The sequence below is a fragment of the Eptesicus fuscus genome, chromosome 12 (assembly GCF_027574615.1).
Source record: "Eptesicus fuscus isolate TK198812 chromosome 12, DD_ASM_mEF_20220401, whole genome shotgun sequence".
In the NCBI taxonomy this organism is placed as follows: domain Eukaryota; kingdom Metazoa; phylum Chordata; class Mammalia; order Chiroptera; family Vespertilionidae; genus Eptesicus; species Eptesicus fuscus.
Window position 1 is genome coordinate 81,251,255 of NC_072484.1, and position 26,486 is coordinate 81,277,740.

General features: G+C 37.5%; 1 protein-coding gene across 3 annotated transcripts in view; it reads left to right on the forward strand.

Annotated features, from left to right (window-relative positions):
- ARK2N (arkadia (RNF111) N-terminal like PKA signaling regulator 2N) overlaps positions 1 to 22,809 on the forward strand; it is a 67,980-nt gene extending 45,171 nt beyond the window's left edge. The window contains exons 3-5 of one of the 3 annotated variants that reach the window (XM_028135968.2): positions 3,697 to 3,879; positions 12,838 to 12,964; positions 18,817 to 22,809. In XM_028135968.2, the coding sequence (XP_027991769.2) occupies positions 3,697 to 3,879; positions 12,838 to 12,964; positions 18,817 to 19,006 (500 nt within the window). In that variant the 3' untranslated portion in view covers positions 19,007 to 22,809. Of the gene's footprint in view, positions 1 to 3,696; positions 3,880 to 12,837; positions 12,965 to 15,672; positions 15,736 to 18,816 lie in introns of those variants that run through there. The other 2 variants (XM_028135982.2, XM_008157990.3) reach the window with 2 other exon arrangements.
- Positions 22,810 to 26,486: the final 3,677 nt, after the last annotated feature.

A 26,486-nucleotide genomic window follows, 5' to 3' on the forward strand; every position in this document is an offset into this window, starting at 1 on the left:
CTTGTATATTCCTCGTTCCCTTGACAAGAACTGTAATCTCTTCTGTTTCCACCTCACTAGGATTCAAATTTCTTATCTGTAAAATGAGTGGTAAATTATGTAATTACCTTGTATAGTTTTAAATTTATGCTTTTGATTGTTAAATTTGAAAAGGGGGGGTTGTCAGGGATAAATATAATAAAGGATATTAGGTTTTATTTTGCTTTGTTTTTGTGATTCAAATTGTTTCCATGAGATTAAGAAGAGAACATTTTGAAAGAAAACTAATTCATAAAATTAAATATTTGATGATAATAGTAAAGGAGGTTTAAGGTCATAATAGGGTAAATCTCACTGTGTTAGGAATGTGTGATGACACAGATAAATCTGCATTTTGGTATTTGAAAAGTTAGAACCTATTTATAGGCTAGGAGGTCAGCAAGAGGGTGCAAACCTATTTCTAGCATAAAATGGATGAGTTGATGTTCTTAAATAAAACAAGTAGCCAGTGGATTGCTCAGACTTTAATTTTTCTTGCCTTGTAATTGTTAACGAGCAGCAGAATTTCAAACTAAAAGTAAGAAAAATAGGACTTGGATTAACCACAGACCAAATAATTCTTAACTGATGGTGTTAAATTTACTCTTATAGAGAGATGCTTTTAATGATTGTAGAAAAACTAGTGAGTTCATTATTGTAAATTTTTGTTTTCAGATTGTGACAGAGTTAGCAGATAGGAGAATGTGGAGTCTGAATAACATGGAATGTACTTACATTAATGATAACTTGAAATTGGGAAATGTTTCCATGTTGAAGTGACTATTTCGATGTTTCTGAAAGTCAAAATTTTAGTAGCAGTACTGTTGTTTTAATAGCATAGAGCAGTAATCAAGTGAGGGGAAGGACAGCATCTCCATGTTTATTCCATCCTGTAATGAATTGACAAGCATCACATTGGAAGTAGAGATCACTGCTTCTGATATTAGTGGCTGAGTTTTCCTAGCTTCTCGGTGCTTTGATTTGTTTGTTCAAGAGATATCTTCTTTTAAAAGGCAAATGATTTCACTATAGGATCTTACCTGTTCCTTAATTCTGTGCAGCAAGAGTCATTTTTTAAAAGAATATTACAAATTGTCACCATCAATTAACTAATATTCATTTAGTGCTTTAAAGTCTAAACCCTGCTGCTAAGTGCATCAAACATCTCTTAGTTAATCATAATTTGCTATTGATAAGTGTAAGATGACCTTGGAACACAGGATTCTTTTTTTTTTTTTTAATATATTTTTATTGATTTCAGAGAGGAAGGAAGAGGGAGAGAGAGATAGAAACATCCATGATGAGAGAGAATCATGGATCGGCTGTCTCCTGCAAGTCCCCCACTGGGGATGGAGCCCACAACCTGGACATGTGCCCTTGACCAGAATCACACCTGGGACCCTTCAGTTCGAAGGCCAGCTCTCTATCCGCTGAGCCAAGCCAGCTAGGGCAGAACACAGGATTCTTAATTGTGGTTTTCTGTTGAAAGACAAAGTCTCAAAGGCAACTATTCCTTTACTTTTTTGAAGTTTGTATAGTATTGACTTGTCATCATTTGAATATCCTGGAAATGAGAAAAATGAAAGTGATAATCATTTGTTTTAACTGTTAAGTGCAATTAAAATATGAAAATATTACTGTCTTTGTTTGTGATGAATACTAAATTTAAGCTAAGCTATAAGGTGTGCTGTTTGGAAATGTGGAAGATGCAAGAATGAAGCCAGATAACAAGTTTATGCTTGTATTTCCTACTGATGAAGACTTTCAGACAAGTTATTTCCTTGGGTAGGTGATATCACTCTGCATGTACATATATACTTAATACTTTTTTTGCATGATTATACATGTAGGAGTGGTACAATTTTGACTTGACTGTTGACCTGTTGCCTCAATTTGGTGATTGTGGTGGGGGATGTGGGGCAAGTGGCTCTGATTGGTATTAGTGATATAAATTTTAATATAAATAACTATTTTTTTGTCAACACAAAACACTTAAAAATAAAGCCCTTTTAAAAATAGAACATTTGGTCAAATAGTCATTATTGTACTTGACCTTCATATCTTTTGCACTCAAGTATTTGGACATTACATAGTATCTTTATTCCATAATCATTTTGAACTCTGACGAGAACTCCATAAATGATACCACTTTTATTTATTAGAAAAGAAAAACCTCAAACATGAGACAACTTTTTTGCTATTTGAACTAAAATCCATTGCCAACTGATACTGAGGCCACACTTGAATTTTATGAACTTAATTTACCCTTTTGGGAGAATTAGAAATTATTTTTAAGTAGTGAACAAACTGTTAACGATCGTCAGAATTTCATATTGTGACATGTCTGTTCCTTTTACAGTGACACTTAACTCATTTGCATTTATGTTTGGTCATGTGTTATTGTTGTTTTATTAATGTTGCTATGTAAACCAATGGTTTAGGAACTTAGTTTTAAGGGATAAATACCGAAGTGTGTTCTGTGTTTTGTTCAGTGACAGTTTACACAATGGATTTTTGTATTAAAACAGTAATCTTTCATTGTGTTTTAGTTAAATGATTCATTGGCATATGTATTTCTTATAATCAAGAGTCTCATAAAATAGGTGTATTTAATGTTAATTTGTTGGATGATATTAAAAAATCTTTATGAAAATAAATTATTTGCCTGCACTTCATAGATAGTTGTTGGGAGAATGAGCATTCTGTTATTTCTGCTTCTAAATTGGAGGTAGTAGAAAGGGATGTGTTTCATTCTTGATTGAAAGCTTTTTGCTGTTATGTTAGAAAAAGGGTAACTTTAGCATTTTAAAGCATGCATCTATTATACAAGCATGAATATTGAGTTATTTTAGCATGAATTGCTGAAGTGTAATTACTTTGTAACTGAGCTGCTTTTTTTTAGCTAGTTAGGGTGATTTGGAGGTAGAAGGGATCTCTTATTTTTCCCGTAAGAACTTTAATATCTTCCTCTGAAATAACTCGTAAGATTGCATATCATTTCCTTGGGGTGTGAATTGCTTGTCTTTCTCGGAGAAAAGAAAATATAAATATCCCTCACAAGACATCCAAAGCAAAATTCTGAAAATGGATTTTGTGTTGTCTTTTTGTAGAATGTTGTAAAATGTATAACATCCCTGATATTTTAAAGGGCTTGCTTGGAAATAAGTCAGTCAGGTAGAGCTCTTAGTGTTAGTTAATCTTATTTCTTTAGAGAGTAGAAAAATACATATTTGATTTTCTTTGACTCTACTGGGGAGTTTTAGTATTAGCTACTAAGAGAACTAGATTCATTCTCTTAAAAATATAAATTGAGTTTTAATAGTTTGCATCTGTTTTTTCCTTTAAAAATCAGTTTCACTTACTCTGTGGAGTCTTTTTTCTTAATCTTTTGCTCTTTAAGAGTATGATGTCAGTTCAGTGTAACATTGTTCAGTATAGTCTTGTCTTCTGTTCTTCATAACACACCTTTTCCTCCTTCCCTAATGTGTCCCTTATCTTTGTAAGCTTGGGTTATCTTTTTCACTTCACATCATGTACAAAATATTAGATGTAAATATTAGCTTTTCTGATTAGCTAGAGTAATAAAATAAAGGCAACTGGCATTTAGAGGGCTCTTAGTTTCAGAAGTATTTTCACCCCACAAGTTAGATACAAGTATACATTTTCTTTCCTCCCTAGATGGACCTCCAGTTATAGCTTATTATGATATGTCTGACACCAGCTCTGACCCAGAAGTGGTAAATGTGGACACTTTATTGGCGGCTGCAGTAGTTCAAGAGCACAGTAATTCTGTAGGAGGCCAGGACTCAGGAGCTACCTGGAGGACCTGCGGGCTTCTAGAGGAGCTGAATGCGGAGGCAGGTTGGTCTCCCTCCCCTTCCCCTTCTCTAATAATGTAATGTGCATGTGTCCTGGCAGCTGTGTTTCTCATAGTGGGCCCTGCTGAGGTGTGCAGGCTAACCAGAGGCATCCAGGGTGCCATTTATAACTGACTATAAAGGAGATTTGGGTAACATGTCATTCAACTAAATCAGGAGGAAGCAAACATGACAATATATAAGACATTAATTGTAAAAACCACCCAGATGACCTAATACTTTCTTATCCCATCCCCACTTCTCAATGGTTTTCCTCACTTAGCTGCACAGCAGCCTTGCAGCTTGGGGGAGGGGCCTGTTCATACTTGCCCTGTGGGGCTGTTCCTATATAGCGCTGCACTGTTTCTTCCACCTCTTGGTGTGAAGTGCCCCCGTTATTTCCTCTCTGTAGTTTTCATATTTGTCTTTTCTAATCCTTTTCTCACAGTTTCTGCCTCTATTATCTCGGAAAAATTTCTTTCCTGTCTTGCATTATTCATCTTGGTTCTGTGATGATTCTTAAGAGTGATATTTATTCACTAAAAAACCCATTGCTATTACTTTTGAAACCTTGCACAGGTGCCTCCAAGTTTCCTTCAATATGGTTCTCAAAACTCTTTCAATATTCTCATTTAAGCCTTTTTTCCCCCCTAAAAGTACTAGCACTTAAGTTTAAGAAAGGAGGAGAAAGCTGTTGACAGACTTTATGTAGTGTATTTTCTTTCATGTTATAGAAAGATAATTTTCTATTTAAATTATGAATTGCTTTGGCTTTTATGAGCGAATCTAGTAACTTAATCACTACCTAAAATGTTTATGGGAAACGAGTTTTGTATTACACAAATAATGGGTTTTAGTTCAGAACTTTTTATATTTAAATTGTTAGGAAATAAAAAAGACAAAACTCCACAGATCATTGTCCTTAATTCTTCCTTTCATACTTTTTGGTGGAAGCAAATAAAAATCTCTTGTTGTTGAGCTTCTAATTAATTTATTTTGACTAATTTTGGAGCAGAGCAGGACCTGGACTTAATTTTAACTGTTTTGACTGCTAACTGCCTATTTGACCTTAGACAAGCTGTTTCTCTTCTGGATGTCAAATACTTGCTTTGCATAACAAGGGTCTTTTAAGGACTTATTAATATGTATAAGTACTTTAAAAAGAGTTAAGTAGTAATACATTATATCAAAGGAGAGTAGTTTGACATTTTCTGCAATATGTGTTCCTAAGTTTTATAATTTGTTCTGTGTACTGGGTAGTTTATCTTCATTTTTCATCCATTGATAATTAAATGGTTCATTCTACTTCAGTTTTACTAGTATTTCTCTGTTTTCTTTCAGTCTGCAGGCCAATGTTCTATCCACTGAGCCAAACCGGTTTTGGCCTTCTCTGTTTTCTTAGTTTGCCATTAAGTAGACCACTTTATTGTAAATGCTTGAGAAAAACATGAACAATTACCTTTCTTTTTGCTTTTCATTTAGAGAATTTTAATACAGTAGGTCCTCGGGTTACGTCGGAGATCTGTTCCTATGGTGTGACGTAACGCAATCTTCGCCGTAAGTCAGAACCCACCTACATAAGCACCTACGTCACTCACATGGAGCACATACACAGCAGTAATGAAGTGAAACAGTAAAAAAAATTTAAAAGAAAGATAACAATTCCTGACCTTTACTTGTGGTAAATAGATAATAAAAAACATAAAGCACATATGTACATACGTATAAATGACAGAACTTTTTTTTATAAATAAATGTGAGATGGCGACATAACCAAGAAACGACGTACCTCAAGTCCGACATAACCCGAGGACTGTCTGTTTTAGTTTGACCTAAATTGTTAATATTTGACTTTTGACCTACAACAATCCCAGCAGTTTCATATGATTCAGCCTAATAGTACAAGGTTTGGGGTCTTGTATCATTAGAGTTACCAGCTTTGGGGATAGCATCACATTTTCAGATTCACGTAATCGTTAGCTTGACTATTCAAAACATCATTAGCCTTTGTGTACTTAATTCTATATTTGATTATCTTTTTGAATTTCAGTCACACAAAGTTATAAAGACAGTACCATTCAGGTGCCTACCACTGGTCTTAAGAAATAAAACATGGCAAAAATATGTGAGGAGGGAAATACCCATGGCTTCAACTTGACTCACCTTATTTTTCCCCTTCCCACTCCAAAGCTGTCATGAATTTGGTATTTGGTGTTTGCTATTACTCTGTATTATTTTGTATTTTTATTGCATTTGTTACATGTCTGTAAACAAGCATGTTTTAGTACTAATTGATATTATATTTAAGATAATCACTTGCAACTTGCTTTTTTAGTTGAACCTTTTGTGAGCTTTGTTCTTGGTAATAAATATGGCTCTAGTTCAGTGATGGCAAACCTATGACACACGTGTCAGCACTGACACGCTTAGCCATTTCTGATGACACGCGTAGCCATTTCTGATGACACGCGTAGCCATTTCTGATGACACGCAGCCGCTGAGGCGGCCGCATGCCGAGGATGAAACACTTGCTGCTCCTGAGGATGAAATATTTGCGAAATAATGTTTTTTTCCTCAAAGTGACACACTACCCAAGTTATGCTCAGTTTTTTGGCGAAGTTTGACACACCAAGCTCAAAAGGTTGCCCATCACTGCTCTAGTTCATTCATTTTTACTGTTACTTAGTATTCCACTGGATGATCATATCACAATTGACGTACCCATTTTCTTATTGGACATTTAAGGTGCTATTCCAAATGATACTGCCACTAACATTTCTTGTGTGTGTCTATTGGTACATGTGTGTGATGATTTCTCTAGGATAAAAACATATGCTTATATCAGGCCATAAATTATGTGTAGATTTTTGTACATCATAGGACGTGGTCATCACTGTTCCAAAGATTCTCGTGACATTTTCTTATGAAGCTATTTATTGACTTATTCAAAGTCCCCCCCCCCCCCCAAAAAAAAAATATAGCAATGCAGGTATGTGAGTAATAAATAAAACTTAATACACTCGAGGTTTAATGTAATTGTTATTGAAGAAACTCATTTTGTGAATTTGAATGTACTTAAAATGTGTAAATGTTAAAGAATTTATCTTCAATGGCCAGTTTATAGTTTAGAGACTTGAACTATTAGTATCAATTGGATGGTCATTCTTGTGGTTTGAATTTAAGATAACTATTCTAAAGGTTAATCTTCTCTCCCAACAAAATAAAAACCCAGCCACTGAACAGACCAGTCAGGGGTTAATTAATAGCAGCATCTCAGACCAGGTCAGCAGCCCGACTCCATTTAGGATCACATAAGTAATCATTGGAGATAGAGTAGTTTTTCTCTTTTTCCAAGCATTTAGATCATGTCCTTGTATGCAAAATAGTTTTTACTATTTATTTTAAACTTTAACCAAGGCAAAAAGAGTTGAAATTAGGAAAGCCCCCGGTCAATAAAAGACTTAAACTTTTCAATGTACTTAAAATGTGTAAATGTTAAAGAATTTATCTCCAAGCATTTCCAAGCAAAAAGAGTTGAAATTAGGAAAGCCCCCGGTCAATAAAAGACTTAAACTTTTCATTTCAACTGTTGCCATGTGTTTACTTTTTCTTACTTGATGCTAGAATTGAAGTGTGTAGGAGGTGACAACAAAACATCCTGGTTTTGAACCAGCAGCCACTTAAAAACTGTGGGACCTCAGGTAATTTATGTAAAGCCTCAGTTTCCCAATTTATAAAACTAGTATCCACACCTAAAGGTTAGTTATCATTAATGTGAAATAACATATATAATGTACTGAGAACAGTACACAGTAGGCCCACAGGAGTGCTAACCAGCATGATGTTAATGTATTTATGCTCAAATAGACCGAATAAGGAGGTAATTAATGGGCCCAATTAAAGGATTGCTAATTTATGCCCTGCCCTGGCATAAAGTTGCTCTTGTTACAGTATTTCCTAAACTTTGTCTGAGTATAGAAATTACCTAGGGTGCTTTTAAAAGTTCGGACTCCTAGGGTTTCTCCCAAATATTTTGAAAGTAGATCTGAAATGGAGTGTGGGAATCTGTTTTTAATAATCACCCCCAGCTAACTCTTGCACTGGATATGTTTAGGAAACAGTATCAACATATCTGATATTTTTGTTTATTGATAGTAATAGCTCACTGTAAACGTGTAGATGAGGCTAAGAGAAGCATAAGTCTGAAATTATTTTGGTTTGGAAGACTTATAATTATGGTAAACTAAATTTATTTAGGGTTTTTCCCCCTGGGAAATTAAAAATTCTAAACAAAAGATCCTATCTTCCTATTTCCCCCCCCCCCCCCATCAGCCTTCTTGTTAAGAAGGTAAGCATTGTGCATTTTCTCATTCTTAAAATAGGAATGGTAATCTTGATTTGTTCATTATGCAAGCTTCGTTGTAGTGCAGAGAAACAAATCTTGGGGTTCCTGTCCTTAGTGTAGGGCTTTTTATAATCAGACCAGAATGGCCATGTTTCTATTATTAGCACTTTAAAGTCAGTATATCAGTCTTATGAAGGAGGTCAATTTTGGTCAGGTTCCTCATGTTTACAAGCTTCATATGGATGACTAAGATTTTATTTTCTAACCTTTCCCTTTTTAAAGTTGTTTTTAACATTCTTGAGCAAACTAAACACAAGCTAATAATTTGTTTGTTTTAAAGCTAAATGAGTAGCACCTTAAAATATTAACCTATTTTATAGCTAACATGCTGTTGCCATCCAGTATGTAATAATTTCCTTTAAGTGCTACAAAGAGGTCCAGGACTAGTTCTTAAAACTAGTGATTTAAAAAGTAGCTACAGCCCTGGCTCGGGTGACTCAGTTGATTGCAGCAGCATCCCGTATACCAATAGGTGGTGGGTTTCATTCCTGGTCAGGGCATATACCCAGGTTGTGAGTTCGATCCCTGGTCAAGGTGCATGCCAGAGGCAACTGATCAATGTTTCTTTCTCACATGGATGTGTTTCTCCTTTCCCTTCCTCTCTCTGATATCAGTTAAAAAATAAAAAGTAGCTACATTATTTCTTCTGAAGGCAAAAGAAATATTTCCCATGATAATTTAGTTACCACTTTTTCTATTGCTTCTTTCTGACTTATGTGTTGAAAAGGTCTGTAGTGGGAGGACAAAAAATGTTCAGTTTAACATATGGTAATAGTGGTATTTACACTTTTTCTACAGGGCTTATTCTTGTCCTAGAATGGGAATAGATTATAACCACTGACAGCATTTAAAGAACCTCATATCATCTTTGTGTATTCTTTAGGCAGTGTTCTGACATTGGATTCCTGTGAGGCCATGGGGTGGGGAGGCAGTGGGGAATGGACCAAAGGCCAGAGAATGTCAGGCTCTGCACAGGAGCTCTCAAAGGAATGTGGCATGCTAAAGAGGGTTACATTGAGAGAAAAGGACTAATTGCCTTGGGTCTGAAATAGAATGGGGAATTCATTCTTGGCTATTGGAGAATGCCTTGGTGTCTCTTGAAGAGCATGGCATCCCACAGACTTGATGTGGATCCCAGCTGACTTGTTATCTGAATAGCATACTTTATCTAATGGCTCTGACAGGAAATGTGGCAAAACTCTCACACCTTTAGTCTAGAGTTAACATTCACCAAGAAATTTGTATTTAGCCCACTCTAATTTAACCTCATGTGCCGTATTTTGTCTTGCACTGATTTTTATTTCATTATTTATTTTAGAGAAGAAGGAAGAGGGAGAGAGAGATAGAAACATCAATGATGAGAGAGACTCATTGATCGGCTACCTCCTGTATGCCCTGCACTGGGGACCAAGTCCGCAACCCAGGCATATGTCCTGATCGGGAATCGAACCATGACCTCCTGGTTCTTAGGTTGATGCTCAACCGCTGAGCCAAACCGGCTGATCCCAGCAAACTTTTATACCCTAAAGGATAATATAGTGTTTCTTATGCTGCTACTTCTTACCTGAGCTTACTTCTCCCTGAGAGTTCAGTTTCCTTGATTATCCTCTAGTCTGGGAAATGTTCCTTTTCTATTTGTTTCCAGGGACTCTCTACCTCCTTTTCAGAGCAGTTTTCAAGCCACTTGGCAATGGACTACTTTTTATTATCCCCAGATGCAGTGTAAGCTTGTTTAGGGTAGAGAGTATACCTCTCTTGTTCCCCATAGTATTCTTAGCACTTTACACAGTGCATAGCATGTTAGAAACAAGTACTTATTGAAGAACAAATCGATGAAGTAAACTGTTACAGTTGCACAAAGCAAAGCTGCTCAAAATAATTGAAAAAAGAGATACTTGTCAATTTGTATTCCTTTCTGTAGAAATAGTGTACATGACAATAGTGATAACTACAACACTTAAGTAGAAATTGGATAAAAGACTTGGCTTACAAGCAAAGTATCAGAGTCAGAGCAAGAATCTAGGTTTACCAAACCTAGACTTAACCAAAAACTCCATTTAAGCAGCTACCCTAACTTTAACAAAACTGGGTTTTGTCTGGTGAATGCCATCTTTTGTATGTTCATAAGGTTCAAAGATGAGTGCTCACTGCCACTGATAGAATCCTATCTAAACTGTGATATCTCAATCACCAGTTGTATCTAGAAGCCAGTTTAAGCTTTTTAGTCTTCTGTTTTCTCATTTATGCATCCTTTTCATAGAAAAAAATACTATTAAAGAATTGTAAAAAAAGACCCACAATTATATTCAAACTTGATTACTTTTCACAGCTTTTACCCAGCGCCTGCATATCTTTATAGCGTTATGTGTGATACTTACATGTTCATACATTTCCCCAGGTTTTTACATAGCACTGTAGTGTTTATCTTTGGACATCATAGCATTTTGCTTAAAGTTTTTTTCGTTAGACTGAATTGTCATGGGTGGGATTACAGGGTCAAAGGGTATAAAAACGGTAAAGTTTTTGCTTTGGGACCACCTATAACTTTAAAAAGAAAAAATGTTTGCAGGAGTATGAAAGTACAAGGTTTCTCAATGACCTTGAAAAATTGAAATAGATGAGGGGAAGGGAGAGTTGTATAAACCTTACTGGTTTAATTTATATAAGGTGCCATAAAAGTTTTTTTTTAAAAAATATGGAGAAAATAATTCGGTATTAGGTGACAATATCCTATATAATAAAAGCCTAATATGCTAAGTGTCCGACCGTTCGACCGTTCGACCAGTTGCTATGATGCACACTGACCACCAAGGGGCAGATGCTCCAACCAGTAGCATCTGAGAGAGAAGGAGGGGGATAAGTGAGTTTGCTGCTGGGGTCCAGCCGATCAGGACTGGGCAAGATGGGCCAGAAACGCCCTGGAGCCCTCCCATGGTCCCTCCCCAGTCCACTCGTGCACCAGTGGGGTCCCTCAGCTTGGCCTGTGCCCTTTCGCAATCCGGGACCGCTTGGGGGATATTGGAGAGCCAGTTTTGGCCCGATTCCTGCAGGCCAGGCCGAGGGACCTCACTCGTGCACGAAACTGTGCACCGGGCCTCTAGTATTTAAATAAAAATCCCTTTAAAGAATAAATGCAAATTTGTACCTGTTGTAACTGCTTATTCATACTAACTCCTAGATATTCTAAAATTCATCCTTTTATGTCAGAACATTTAAGACATGGGGAAATATGCTGAATTTTAACTTTTGCTAGAATTTTTTATAGAGCTATGTACTTTGATGCTATGTCATTAGCTTTTCTTGAGAGAGAATTCTGTGGAAGCTCACGCTTTCTGTGATATTGGAGAATGTTTTTTATTGCACTGTGTAATAGAAGCTTTATTAAGACCCTTGTGAAATAATCCTTGTGTGACCCAGTGCCACAAACAGTTGTTTTTACCAGAGTTGTGTGGTTTGTGTCTGTCTAATGAGAACTGTCAACGCCATACAGGTTATGTTTTAGTTGCTCAGAGCAAAAATTGCGATCTTCATTTTTATATGTGGTTTGGGGCTAGATTTTTTTTCAAATCTGCATTCCTTTAGAGAAAATTGTTAAATTTGTTTAAAATTTAGAGAAAAGTATTTATTCCATATATGCCTTTGAACTTTTCTGGTAGAATTTTGTTCTATTGAAATGATAAGAAGCAGAGAGCTCCTTTGCCCTCTAAGTAGTACTGGCAGAATTGTTATGTGGGTTATTTACAGACAGACTAGTTAAATGCAAAAAGCATTATGGAACAAAACGTAGAGTATTATTATAGTTTAGTAGAGGCTCGTTTTCCCGAAATTTGTGCACTGGGGGGGAGGGGGCATCCCTCAGCCCAGCCTATACCCTCTTGCAGTCCGGGACCCTCAGGGGATGTCTGCCCACCTGCTTGCTGCTCCTCCTCCTTGCAGTCTGGGACCCCTTGCTCCTTACCGCCCGCCTGCTCGCCCGCCTGCTCGCTGCTCCTTAGCACTGCCAGGGAGGCAAGAGAGGCTCCCACCATCGTGGCTCTGCTCACCAGCCTTGAGTCTGGCTTCTGGCTGGCAGTGCTCCCCTTGTGGGAGCACACTGACCACCAGGGGGCAGCTCCTGCATCAAGCGTCTGCCCCCTGGTGGTCAGTGCACATCAAAGTGACCAGTTGTTCCGCAGTAACGGTCGCTTAGGCTTTTATTATAGAGAAATTTACCTATATTTAGATATACTATACATACTCACCAAAGTACTCTTAAGTTTTTTCTCCTAAGGAATACAAGTAGGGAGTAAGACTTGGAATTCTTACTTTTATGTATTTCCTTGTTCAAAACGCTCTTATAACTATGAGCGTGTGGTGTGGTCTGTTTAAATTTTTTTTTTTTTACTAGAACACTGCTGCTTACTTGACATGGGTAACCGTTTTGTTGTGGCAAGAACTCATAAGACCATTCTCTTTCTGTGATTGTACCTAGATGAGAAGTCTGTCAATGAGTTCTTTGTGCTGTTGTAAGAAATCAAAATGTAGTGCTTATCCCCCCTAACCCCCCTTCTCTCTCAGGTCATTTGGATCCAGGGTTCCTAGCAAGTGACAAGACATCTGCTGGCAGTGCACCACTCAATGAAGAAATTAATATTGCCTCTTCAGATAGTGAAGTGGAGATTGTGGGAGTTCAGGAACATGCAAGGTAGGATATTTTTTGGAGTATTCTGGTACTTTAAATTGTGAATGTTAACTAGAAATCAAGGGAGAAGAAAATGGTAGGCATCACAGTATGGCTGGCATGAATGGTGGGAGCTATCTCGGCTTCCTTTGGCTTAAGAAACACTTTTTGATTAGACATGATATGAGCTTCAGAATGTGTTGCATATTATCTCATCAAGAACAGCTTGACCATATGTGTATGTGAACTAGAACTGATGTTTTTCTTGTTTAGAGTACATGACAGATTTTTCTCTTAGGACATATTCCCCCCCTCTTATATTTTCTTGCCTTTCACTTTATCTTGAAATATATTGGAGCAAACAATTGGGAAATATGCATCTGATGACGTATCTCTTTTGCTTGTTTCTTAGAGTACCTCTCCTTGTCTTTCATTAAAACTTGCAAGTTACTTTGGTCTGTATCTAACAGAGGATATTTCTAATGATATTTATGTGACTCAGAGAGTTCTGTTTCTTAGAGTAAAAAAAAGTTACAAGGCAGCCAATTGTGAAAATATTTTATGAAGTTTGGTATTTTTAAAATAGAGGTCAGCAAACTAGCCCAATGGCCAAATCTGGCCTGCTGCCTGTTTTTGTACGGACCTTGAGCTAAGAATGGCTTTCTAAATGGTTGGGGGGAAAATCAAAAGAATAATGTTTTGTGACACGTGAAAATTCTATGAAATTCAAATAAAATGTATTCATGAATTAAGTTTTATTGGGACAGAGCCATGCTTCTTCATTTACATATTATTTATGGGTGTTTTTTTGCAACCGGTGACAGAATTCAGAAGTTTCAGCAGATACCTTATAGCCCTCAAAAGCCTAAGATATTTACCATGTAGCCCTTTGCAGAAAAAATTTACTGACTCTTGCTTTATGATAAGAATTGGTTGCAGCCCTCAGAGGTATTCTTGGGGGACATTTAACACACGTAGATATAAGACAAAAATTTAGACTTTGGAAAATCTGTATTCTGTATAGCAAATAACTTTTCTCCGATGTTATAAGAGTTAAGTTGTGGTTTCCTGATTTCCGCAACATCTACATTGCCTTGCCCTTAGATCTGATTTTACTCTTTGGTTAGCAATAAAACATTCACCAGCATTTCTTCTGTTATAAAAGGTGAATTTAGAAGTGGAGAGTGGGGCAAAATACACCTGGCACAGAAATTTAGGGTGCCTTTTTCTAATGAAAACTGATTATACTCAGAGCATTTTTCAGTTAAACAATTGAGACTTTAGGAATACAGAGTTAAGTCATAGTTTAAAGTGCCATCTCTCAAAAGGTCCAGTTATTTTTACTAGAACTAGTATTATATTAGCATTTATTCTCTATCTTTATTTATGCCATAAATATTCCTGTATAGCTGTTTCCTTTTTTTAATGGTTATTTTCCCTATTCTCGTGGGAAAGAATTTTCATTCTTAATCTTTTCTTTATCTCATATTTTTCCTTTTTTTTCTGCCTGTTCTAAAACTGTTTTCCTATTATCTTCTATTTTTCTGTTTATCCCCTTCAAGCTGACTTATCTATTAGATGAGGAAGTAGAACTCCTTATTTATTCTTTTACTTCAGCATGTGTCTGCTGTTAGTTCATTTTACCATTGTTTCTTATAATATAGAAGACATTTTCTTTTTAAGCCCCAATGTCAGGATCTTTCTAGAATATTATAGTTTTTTTTTGGTTTGTTTGTTTTTTACTTCAGACTCCCTCCTATAAAACTTACCCTGCCTATTGACAGATTGATGTAGGTAAATTACCTTCATTAGTGCCAGGAACACATTATCCATTCACCAACTTCCTCTTGAGTTACATTTCAAATTTTAATTCACTGTTATTATTCATGTGTTCCTACTGAAGTAGGAAAGAGTAGACGGTAACCTATGTTGTTTATCTAATCTCTTACTCTGTTGAGACATATCACTTGGTCCAGTTCTCTAGTAACTCCTCCCAAGTCTCCCTTCTTGACTCTCTTTATGCCTAAAATGTTGTAGAGTGAGCCATCTTTCTTTTCAGCTTCTTTGTTCAACTTTTCTTCCATCATGAAAATTTTTGCTTCTTTTTCTACCAATATTATTGGTATCTGGAGTTAAAATTATCATAGTTCTGTTAAAACTTGGAAATGTAAATTCTAAGTCCCTCATCACCTCCAACATACACACAAATGATCTCTGGTACACCCTCTTCTAAACTTGTTAGGTCTTTTATCCATATTGTCATTTTATTCTATAGATAATGTTTGTTTCACTTTTGTTCTGACTTTAGCTACATTTTAAATGACATGCTATATAATATTACTTTCAAGGACTTTCTCTTACAGAATCTGAAGTGTAAAGATGTGTTTTATTCTGACTCTTTGGTTTGAATCCTGGGGAAATCATATCTTGGAGGTGGCAATTCCATTCTGAAATCTCAGTAGTTATATTGTCCGAACAATGGGATGTAGAGTTAACAGATCATGTTGGGGCTGTCTTTTGTTTTGGTCTTTGGTTACAGACTGAGTGGAGTCTGACTGACTCTTCTGTCTTTCTGAAAAGATTTCAGCAGTTTCTTTAGAAAAGAAGCCCAGTAAGCTTTTAAACATTGAGATTAAGTAGCTGAGAAGCAGGTGGGGGAGAGGCTTTCCTGGTTGCTTCAGAATTGCCCCTGTGGCCGCCTGTATCTCATCTGGAATTTATTTCTTTTACAGGTCTAGGGTTGCAGTTATGAAGTATTGATGGGCTTCTGGCAGGGTTATCGCTTGGAAAAAGGTTTTAGGTTTTGATCAACATCTTTTTGTTCTAATTTGCTTTGCATGCACAGATGTTTTGTTTGGGTTTAGTCATCCTGTTCTTATTTTTTCTTATGATATTCTACCTTGTTGGGGGCTTTCTGAGAGGTTTTTAAAAATGCAAACTTGGTCCTTGAGTTTTCTGTGGAATTGTGGTTGTTCTGAATTGCTTTGGGTGCCATTTTTCCATATTTGGAAGCATTTTGTTTGACCTTTGACTTAGTAATTCTAGTTGTAATGTGCTTTTTTTTTTTTTAAGTTGCTTTTCTTTTCTTGCATGTTAACATCTTTCCTGCTCTTTTACTTTCAATTTTGATATGCTCACTTCTGTGTTTCTTCTAGTCAAATACACTAGAAAGCATGCTTTCTGAACTAATAATTGAATGCATCTTTTATGGCTGCTTTGTATTGCTGTGATGAACTCCTGACCTAAATGTTGTAATTTCCAGGTGTTTATTGTTGGACAGTCTACTTTCACAAGATATTCTTTGCCAGTGAGAGACTTTTCCAACACCTCTATTTCTGTGCCACTTCATTTTGCCAGCAGTTTTAATTTATGACCCCTATGCCAATATTTTTCTTGGTTCTTGGTCCCTTTTCCTTCTTTTCTTCTACCGGCCTCATTGGTAATTACCCTAGGAAATTAAATCCTTATAGCACAGATCTTTCTGTCATGGAACTGTGTTGGAACAGTTCCTTCAGTACTTATTCTCTGAAGCCTTTGTGATAATCAGACCCTTACCTAATGCACTGCGTAGTCTTTGGTTCTGTGGTGATTGGTGTTAATGTCTGTTCATCCCTCAGCAAAAGAATAGATGTGAGAAGCGTTTTGCATTTTAGACTGGTTGCTTCCTAGAACCCAATTGCTAACATTAATCCTAAAAAAATCAAGGGAGACAGACAAATATTTTCCTAAAGCCACAGGATTCATTTCATCCTCAATTAGGAAAAATAAGAAGGAGTATTATCTAAGAGGTCACCTTCAGGCTCTGTAAATGACAGCAAGAATGATTAATTTTTAATTTTTTTAAAGAATATAAGTTAACTGTATCAAAAGCTGACCATCAGAGCCTGCCCCTTTCTGTATTTTCTTTTTTAATCTCTTCTACTGTGAAGTCTGTCCTTTATTGGTTTTAGTGTATGAAGAGCAGGAAATTATTCTATCAAAAGTTATTGTTTATGCCCTGGCTAGTTTTGCTCAGTGGATGAAAGAGTGTCAGCCCACGCATACTGAAGGGTCTCAGATTCGAATCCCTGTCAAGGGTACGTACCTGGGTAGCAGGTTCGATGCCTGGGTTGGGGCATGTGCCGGAAGCAACCAATCAATGTCTCTCTCTCTCTCTCTCTCTCTCTCTCTCTCTCTCTCTCTCTCTCTCTCTCTCTCCCCTTCCTTCCCTCTCTTCCTCTCTCTCTCTCTCCCTCTCTCTCTCTCCCCCCTTCCCCTCTCTCTCTCTCTCTCTCTCTCTCTCTCTCTCTCTCTCTCTCTCTCTCTCTCCTTCCTCTCTCTCTCTCTCTCTCTCTCTCTCTCTCTCTCTCTCTCTCTCTCTCTCTCTCTCTCTCTCCCCCCTCTCCCTTCCTCTCTCTCTCTCCTTCCTCTCCCCCTTCCCTTCTGCTTTCTTTAAAAATCAATGGAAATAATATCCTTAAGTGAGGATTAACAACAACAAAAAGTTATTGCCCCCCGCCAAAAGTAAGGCCTAAGCATTTCCTTGGTTATAAGACTAGGTACTGTTTTATACCTATTGCCAGTCATATGCAGTTGTGAGAAAGCCTGTATCTGCACTAGAATTGGGATTGGACCAATTAAAAAATAACTGAGTATGCTCTCACCCCATGCCTTTCATAATGTAGAAAAAAAGAATATGTGATACCACATGAAAATCTGTGCTTTATGTTAGTTGCCTTACAGTTTTTGAGCCTCTAACATTTTTCTTTATAGGGCATCTCTTTAGGGCTTATAACAGTTGGGTTCTATTTCTTCCTGAAATAATGATGATAAATTGAGCTTTCCTCTCATTTGAATCAAAACTTACTCAGTGGTTTAAACTGGAACCTCACAGTCCTATCATTTGACCAGAATGTGAAATGATTTGTCAGTGCTTCTGAAACAATTTTCTTCCAGTAAACTCTTAGTGAGGTTCATCAGCAAGAGGCAGTTCTGTTCCTCTGATGGAGTACTTTTAGAGAATCTAAACTGAGTACTTGTTACCTTTAAAGAATCTAAACTGAGTATTTGTTACTTATACTGAACTAAAGCATAAGAAGTTCTGATGAAGGAGCCAAGTGTTTCTGTTGTCACCTTCAGAACGAGGGAAATTGATCCTTTATGCATGATCTAGTACTTACAGACTTTTAGAAATTTAATCCTTAAAGGGATATTACTATTATTGTCTTTGAAGGTGTTATTACCAAATATGGCACAGAACTTATTTTAAGAACAAGTTTCACTTATATTTCTTACTGTTTCATTTGTTCAAACTAAGATTATTTGGGCATATTCATTTTGTTCTGGATTTATATGGTGCCCTGTCCTGAAGATCCAAAGGTTTAAATGAGTTCAGAGAAATATATCCATTGTCGATAACAGACCTATACATAACTTAGGAGTTGTTTTTTTAAAATATTTTTTTATTGATTTCAGAGAAGAAGGGAGAGGGAGAGAGAGATAGAAACATCAATGATGAGAATCATTAATCAGCTGCCTCCTGCACGCCCCCCCACTGGGGATCGAGCCTGAAACCAGGGCATGTACCCTCACCGGGAATTGAACTGTGACCTTCTGGGTCATAGGTTGACGTTCAATCACTGAGCCGTGCCGGCCAGGCAACTCAGGAGTTTTGAATGAGACAAAAATCCTGGCTTTTTTAGGCTAAACTGAGAGGGGAGATGGACAGACATGGAGGGAGGGAAGAAAAGGGGAGGGATAATTGGTTGTGGTTTTCATGAACTTGTATAGTAGATTGATCTTAGTAAAAGTATTGATCAGTACGAGTGAAGCTGTATTGCCTTTTATCTTTCCTGTAGTACGGTTAGCCATGTTTTTTCTCTTCATCTCAATTGCAGGTGTGTCCATCCTCGAGGAGGTGTGATTCAGAGTGTTTCTTCATGGAAGCATGGCTCGGGCACACCGTATGTTAGCAGCCGGCAGACACAGTCATGGACTGCTGTGACTCCCCAGCAGACCTGGGCTTCACCTGCAGAAGTTGTTGACCTTACCTTGGATGAGGATAGCAGACGTAAATACCTACTGTAATACAATGTCACTGTGTTCCTCTGCACTGTTCCCTTCCACTCCCTCCTCCTCCTCTTTGTGACATGGAAGTTCATTGTCATAGCTTCAGCCTCAGAAGCTGTTGTGGCATTTGTATAATCAAAAATCATGGAAAGTTGCTCCCCTCCTTTTTCTTTTTTCTTTTTTTGTAATTCAGAAGAAGTCACTTAGGAAAATAATGTAATCACAGAGGAAAAGAATTTATTCTTTCCCTCAGTAGGAATATGAGAATGATGAATTTATTAGACAACTTCATTTTACTTGGTGACCTTTTTCCTAGGAAACTTTGCCCTCCTTTTAATTACCAGGTGACATGAATTTCAGTGTTTGAATCTTATATTTATTTTTCTGTGTAATAAAATTAATATCTAGACTTGACCACTGTCAGCCCACCTATTGGCACTCCCATCTTAGGGCATTTGCACACATATTAGTCAGGTCCTTATTGGCACCTAGTAGGGCATGTGCATTTGAAACTTGTCCTTAGAAATAGAAGACAGAGTCTTATTTTCTTTTAGCTTAAGTCTTCTAACTTCTTTCCTGACTTCGCTCCTGGCTGACTTCCCACAACACAGATAATTGACATGTCCCTTTGTGTTTATAAATACTACCAAGGTGACTTAGTTTGTCTCTTTGTTGCAATAATTCATAACTTTTTGGAAAATGTCTCCTTTTGTGGCCGAGGCATTTCGGATAGATACCCACCACAAGGTTTTTTGGGCATATGAAGAGAATACTGAGAGATCAGTAGGAAAAATTTCTTGTCCTGAACTTTTTCCTGGTTTATTCAAATAACGGGCAAACATGGAAACCTGTTACTTAGGTAGAATATAGAGTTGTGTGGCTTCTAAGGCTTTGGGCACTTGCAAATCTGAGAGGAAAGTGCCTTTTTTCATAGCTGGTCTCTCTATAAAGGATGTACAACAACTGTTCAAACTTGAGCTGAAATTGACCTGATTCTATCTATATTTGGGTATTTTTCTCCAATACCTCCTAAAATTAGAAAAAACAAAATACACCATAAGAAACGAGATGCAAAGCACATTAATGGCACTGTAGGTTTTACAGTATCTAAAAGGTATGGCAAAGAATAGTAGGAGCTTCAGGGAATTCAGGAAATACCAGTGTTGGAGTTTGTAGCATTAGTTACTACCTTTTTCCTCCAACATGTTGTAGTTACTAGTGCAATTAGTTTACAAACAATACCTAGAGTTAAAACACTATGTACTGTGCACAAGGAGGAATGAAGAAATACTGGCTTAGAAGACCTCCTTTTGTTTCTCCACAGTTTTTGTTGGCCTTTTTTTTTGGGGGGGGGGGCGCGTTTGGTTCCATTTTTACCATATAATATCGCTTAAAGCCCTTTGCCTCCCTCCCCAAATACCTTGCTGGCTCTTCCTTATCATAAGAGCATGCGAACTACTGTTTCTTAGTTTCATTCAGTGGACACTTATTTAGTAAGTGCCCGTTTCACATAAGGCACTCGCAGGTTGGATGCTGTGGGGCCGCTGAGATAAATGAGACACCCCCTGTGTGTGCATGCACCTGAAGACCCCACAGGCCTGGCTCCACCTGCCTGGCCTTTTCTTCTATGTTTTGAAAGACTCAATTGTTCCTTTACCCTCTTCCTGCTGCTTTACTTCCATACACCTCTTCCCTGGGAGTGTATTTAAGCATGTATTCTTTGAGCTTCTCTGATGTCTCATTTGATCTGGCCTCTGTTCTTCATCAACTTTTTATTTTTCTGTCAATCTACTCTTAATAGATCAAGCCTTTAAAAGATCACTAACTTCCAGTTTTAGCCTCATATCTCAAGTCTCTCACATGGCTACAGTTCTAGACAAAAACCAAAGACCCAGAGGCCAGAGTGAAATAGGACCTTCTGCAGATTCACTTCACATTTTACTTTAGGATTAATTTATTAAATTTTACTGTTACACGTTGTTTGTGACTTGAATTAAAATGCTAGACAAAGCAGAAATGTACAATTTCTGGTCTGTGTGTTCCAGGAAAATCATTGGAAAAGAATAGAATGGATTATTTGACTTGAAGTTTTTGCAGCTTATTTTGTCCCCAATATCAGGGCAGAGCGCCGTTTTAAAGAATGTTTTGCAGTACATACTCATATTAATATGTTTGTCCAGTTCTATACAGCAGGTGATTTCCCATGACATATTTTCTTTAGCTCCTAATAGTCATTCTCTAAAGAGAATTCTTTCAGTGTGCTTTGTGCACTGCAGATTGGGAGCAGAGTGAAGTTGTAACCAAGCTCTTTTCTGGCCTTTGCTTTTGTAGCAGGTTGCACTTTGCCCTCACCTGTGCCTCTTCCAGCACCCGGCCTCCTGAGTTGATGCACCATAACAGAGATTTAGAAATTAAGATGCAAAAAAGGAGAGGAGAAGGGATGGTAGAGACAGTCATCTTTTCCTCCTACTAGTTTGGAACTTTCTGACCTATTAACAATAGAGAGACTATGCTTCAACTCCTCTTTCATTGCCAGATCCAGTAGAGCAGGGATGTAGTTTCTGGCAAGATATTAATGACAAAATTCTGTGGTAAACAACTCCTGTGGCATTTGAAATTTCTTATAAGGTGATCTTTTTTAACCAAAATTTTGCATTTGGTAGCATAAATACTTTTTTATGCTTCATAGAACATTGTCCATTCAAAATAATATCTCTGCTAAATGGTGCACTTGGGTCACAGATGGTTTATGGCACTAATTTGGTTAAGTCTCCTCTCCACCCAGTTTGAAACCACAGAGCAGTAACCAGCTATTTATTACATCATCACGACTGCCTGTAACATGTAATTGCTGTTCACTGTAGTTGTCCTTTCGTTTCGTTGGAAGGAGCCAGACTGAATGGACTCTCCATTATCCTTTACAATTGAGCATCCCATAAACTGTTTTTATTATTATCAGTTGTGAATATGAACTGTCTGATTTGCTAATTTAGTCAATTGTTCATTGTTACTTTGAGCAGATTAGCACCATAGGTAACTTCAAAATGAATTTGTTGCCTGCTTTTTTATACTGTGTCACAGTTTTTGAAAAAGCTGGGGACACAATTTTGTCTTTTAGTTTAACTTTTTTTTTTTTTTAAGGCAAAGAGCCCTAATCCCTGTTTTCCAGTATGTGTATGATGTGACTTCCATGTATATATAAAAATGATTGCACCCTAACCAAACTTCCTCAGATTGTGCACTGTTTGTTTAAAATAATCACATATTTTAGTCCAATGCTGTTGTATTTTTTCATTTTATTTAAAACACTATGTACCTATTCTTTAACAAACTTTAAAGGGTAGTAATCTTTAAAAAAGTCACTGGATAACTAGGAAATATTTTTGTTGTTGTTTTGTTTTTGTTTTTGTTTTTTTAAAAAGAGTACAAAGGTCATTGAAGCCTTTTGCTCCTCTTACCGTGAAAATGAAATGTTAGCCATTGTATGGCTAGGAATCAATGCACTTGGTGGTTGACAGATCTGCTGTTGCTGGAGTGTGAGTGTGGACTTGATGCAGTGACGACAAATCATTGCTTAGAATTATCTTTTAAAATGTGCAACTCTAGTTTTTAAAACAAAATTTGGTTCTTCTTTACATTCATTATTTAGTTTTTGTTTCCATTTAGTATTTAATGGTCTTTGGAGAAAAAAAATAATAAAACAGAGTGTTATATATATATTTTTTGGTGCAAGATAAGATTTTCTGTTTTTTTGAAATAAGTCTGTAGCATAAAGGTTAAACTATTTTAAGACAAAAATAAAATAGAGTGTATTTAAACAATGATAATTTCTAAGGATTTTTTTTTTCTATATATGCTTCAGTTAATTAGATGGTGCCTGGAGCAGCTCCCTAATTAGCTTTTGGATGTGAAAGTGGATTATGTTTTGTCAACAGAGCTTACTGTTATAAGATGCCTGATATTTCTAAGCAGTAACTGTATCCTGCTTCCAAAATGTTTTGCAAGTGGCCTTTGGTATGTTAGATCTAGATAAAAATAGCTTTGCATTAGCTTTCCTATTCTCCCCGCCCATGAGCTTTCAAAGAGGGTTGAAGACTCCCCAGTGCTAGGCACCTTTGTTCCTGGGAATAAAATTCAGCTGACAGTTACTTCCCAGAGGCCAGAGCACCAGGGTAAGACACGGTTACTGCATGCACTTTGCACGTGCTTGAACATTGAAGCAAATACAGGGTGTTTCAGAAATAGCCTAAATAAACTTTCTGCACTAATTTGGTTCTATTTTCAGATTTTTTATTTGGTTATCAAAATTATAGGAGCTACCATATTAACATCTGGTTGCTTTTGTAATTTCGTGTAAAGGAGAATGAGGAACCTTTTCTTTAGAAAAGGTTTATTTATGAAAACATACACTCCTGTATCTCTTAGTGTTCCTAAGAATTTTTAATTCTACTTATATTAGTGAGACTCCTTTTCACAGGCTTGAGAAGAAAATACTTAAAGCCTTGCTTTTTAACCCTTTTGCCCTGGGATGCTGTGCTTTTGAAGGTTAGACAAGGCATCAGTAAAATAATCTCATTCTGGCTTCCTCCTCCTATCTTTGCTGCCTTTTGGCCTTGTCTTCCCTTATTTGTATGTTTTTCACAGTAGTTGACAGCTATTTATAACTTTAGTCTAAATAGAGAAAAATTATAGGTAAATCTTTATCAAATATGTAAATATCTCTTCAGTTCCAATTTTGCAATCAAAGTGAATTTTTTCTAGGTTTTGTTTTAACCATGTTAGTGATCTATGGAGGAGCTATCTTAGGAGGTATGATTTTCTTCACTTGCTCGACTCCATGTTTGGGAGCACACTGATTCACAGAACTAAAGAAGGTCCTGGGCCACTGTGGAGCTGGGAGAATCTGCCTGAGGAAAAGAAGGCAGTAGTAAGTACTGGAAGGAGCAATGAGCTCAGTAAAGAAATGCATGTGATGATCACAAACCTTGTAGAGATGCAGAAAAGCACCCATTGGCTCAGCAGAGGTTGTGGGACTGTTGGCTCAGTTCAGCTGCCACTCTGTAGGTGGCATGCCTTCTAGCTGGAGATGGATTTAGGCAGCAGGGATCTCTTTCTGCCAGGCCTCAAGATCCCATTTGGTGGGGGTGGATGTGAGTAAAGGATGAGTGTACCTGCTGGCAGAGAAGTCAAACCTCGGAAGGTGTGGCAGCCGCAGTTGGTATGATCTGCTCCAGATGCTGGCCTGCTGGTTGGGGTCACCCCTTGGTTGTAAATTATATCGACCCAGCTAATTATTCTTTGGTAAAGGAAGCTGTTTAGAACCAGCTTTTTCCTTTGTGAGTTGGAATTGACATCTCGGAGCCATCATTTGCTTCCTTTCCATGATTGCTTCTTCCCAAGCATGGGAAGGTGAAGTGTAGTGGACTCTTTAGCCCTCACTCCTGTGACTGAGTCTAAAGCAGGTCTGACATCAGGATGGATCTTGGTACCTGCAGCATGAGGGGGATCAGACCCAGAGAGTGGGTTGCTAATGTATAAAAAGCCTGAACCAGGGAACAGGAGGCTCCAGAAGGCCATCTGAACCCTGACAGATTTGATTTCTATGCCTGTAAAATGAATTATTTCTTCTCAGACTAAATGAGAGGGCTGTGGATAGGATATAATTGCCTAGGAGGTAATTCATTGTTTTGCAGAGCCATCGGGCTTTTTAGGCAGGAATTCAGGAGAATTGCTTATTCCAAAAAGCTGTTCAGAGGACTACAGTTCTATCTTCTCACTTGAGCTTTTGGAAGGCATTGGATGACTAACGTTCACAGAACTTGGAATTTCTGCGAACTCTTTATTTTCAAAGTTTTAAAATAATGTTTATTTCAAAATTTCCACATGGGGGTAGAAGTGGTACAGATTGTTAGCCTAATTGTGCATATTGAAAGACTGAGAACAGAAGAACAACTTATTCAGATTTATATAGCAAGACTTTACAAGAGAAGACTTTTTCCCTTGTGGTTCAAATTAGGGCTTTTTAGCTTTAAGGAAAACAAAACCTCTTTACCTGGCTTTTCTTCTTTCCCTGCTGATTCTACTCATGCTGGCCTGGAAACAAAGTGTTCCTGAGAGGTAATGTTTGATTGGCCCCCTTTTCTCTTCGGCAGTTGCAGATGAAACACCAGAACCACACACCCGAGTAAGCATTCCAGCGCAGGCTCTGGAATAGCCATGGAAACTTCTTCTGTAGGTAGATTCTATTTCTCATGGTTTATGGAAAAAGAAAATATAGATGACCAGTAAACATAGGACTGATGCTCGGGCTCATTATGGAAATGCATGCCATTTCACATAGGCAGTACATTTAAACCCACCAAGGAGGCAGAACAGTGACAATTTGCCTGTCTTTTTGTGAGCATAATTTGCTACAACTATTTTAGGAAAGAGTGGAATTGTTTAGTGTGTATTTCAAGCTATGGACTGAATGTTTCTCTCTCCCCCCACCCCCCAATTTATATGTTAAAAAGCCCTACTCCCCAATGGAGGTGGGGCCTTGGGAGGTAATTACATTTAGGTGAGATCATAAGGGTGAAGCCCCCCTGATGGGATTAGTGCTCATACAAGAAGAGGAGAGTTTTTTTGTTTGTTTGTTTTTTTTTTGTTTTTTTTTTTTGGGGGGGCGGTGGCGGTCCTTAATGGGAAGACAAAGTAAGAAGGCCTGTAAGACAGGAAGAGGACTTTCACCTGAACCCAGCTATGCTTAGCACCCTGATCTCCAGCTTCCAGCCTCTAGAACTGAGAAAAAAATATGTCTGTTGCTTAAACCACACATTCTGTAGTGTTTTGTTAGGGCAACCCAAGCTAAGACACTCCATGACCCAGCAGTTCCACTCCTTGGAATGATACTCTTGAGCAGCTTTTAAACTGTGATGGTAGCCTAGATAGAGAAGTCATGAAATCAATTCAGTGTCTATAAACCATCTTTATTTTTGTTGTTAATCCTTACCCAAGGATATTTTCCATTGATTTTTAGAGAGGGCGGAAGAGAGGGGTAGAGACAGATGTTTGATGTGAGAGAGACACATTGATTGGTTGCCTCCCGCACTGGCCCTGACCAGGGTCAGGGATCAAGCCTGCAACCTAGGTATGTGCCCTTGACCAGAGTAGAACCTGGGACCCTTCAGTCCGTAGGCTGATGGTCTATCCACTGAGCCAAAACAGCTAGGGCTATAAACTATCTTTTGTTTAAACATTTAAGGAACTAGAGCAACATAAAACCTAGTAGGAGACAATGTCATGTGAAGCTTTCGTTATATACTGAATATACATCTACACACAAACATATGCGTGCATAGGGTTGAGATATAAAATGTATTTTTTACTGTGGGCTTCAGTCAAAAAGATATGGAAAGCCATGGTCTAGGGAAACTAGTTTATTTGCTCAAAAATGTTTAGTGTCATTTTCTGTTATTAGCTATTTCAGCATGGATATCCATCTATAGGATAGATAATG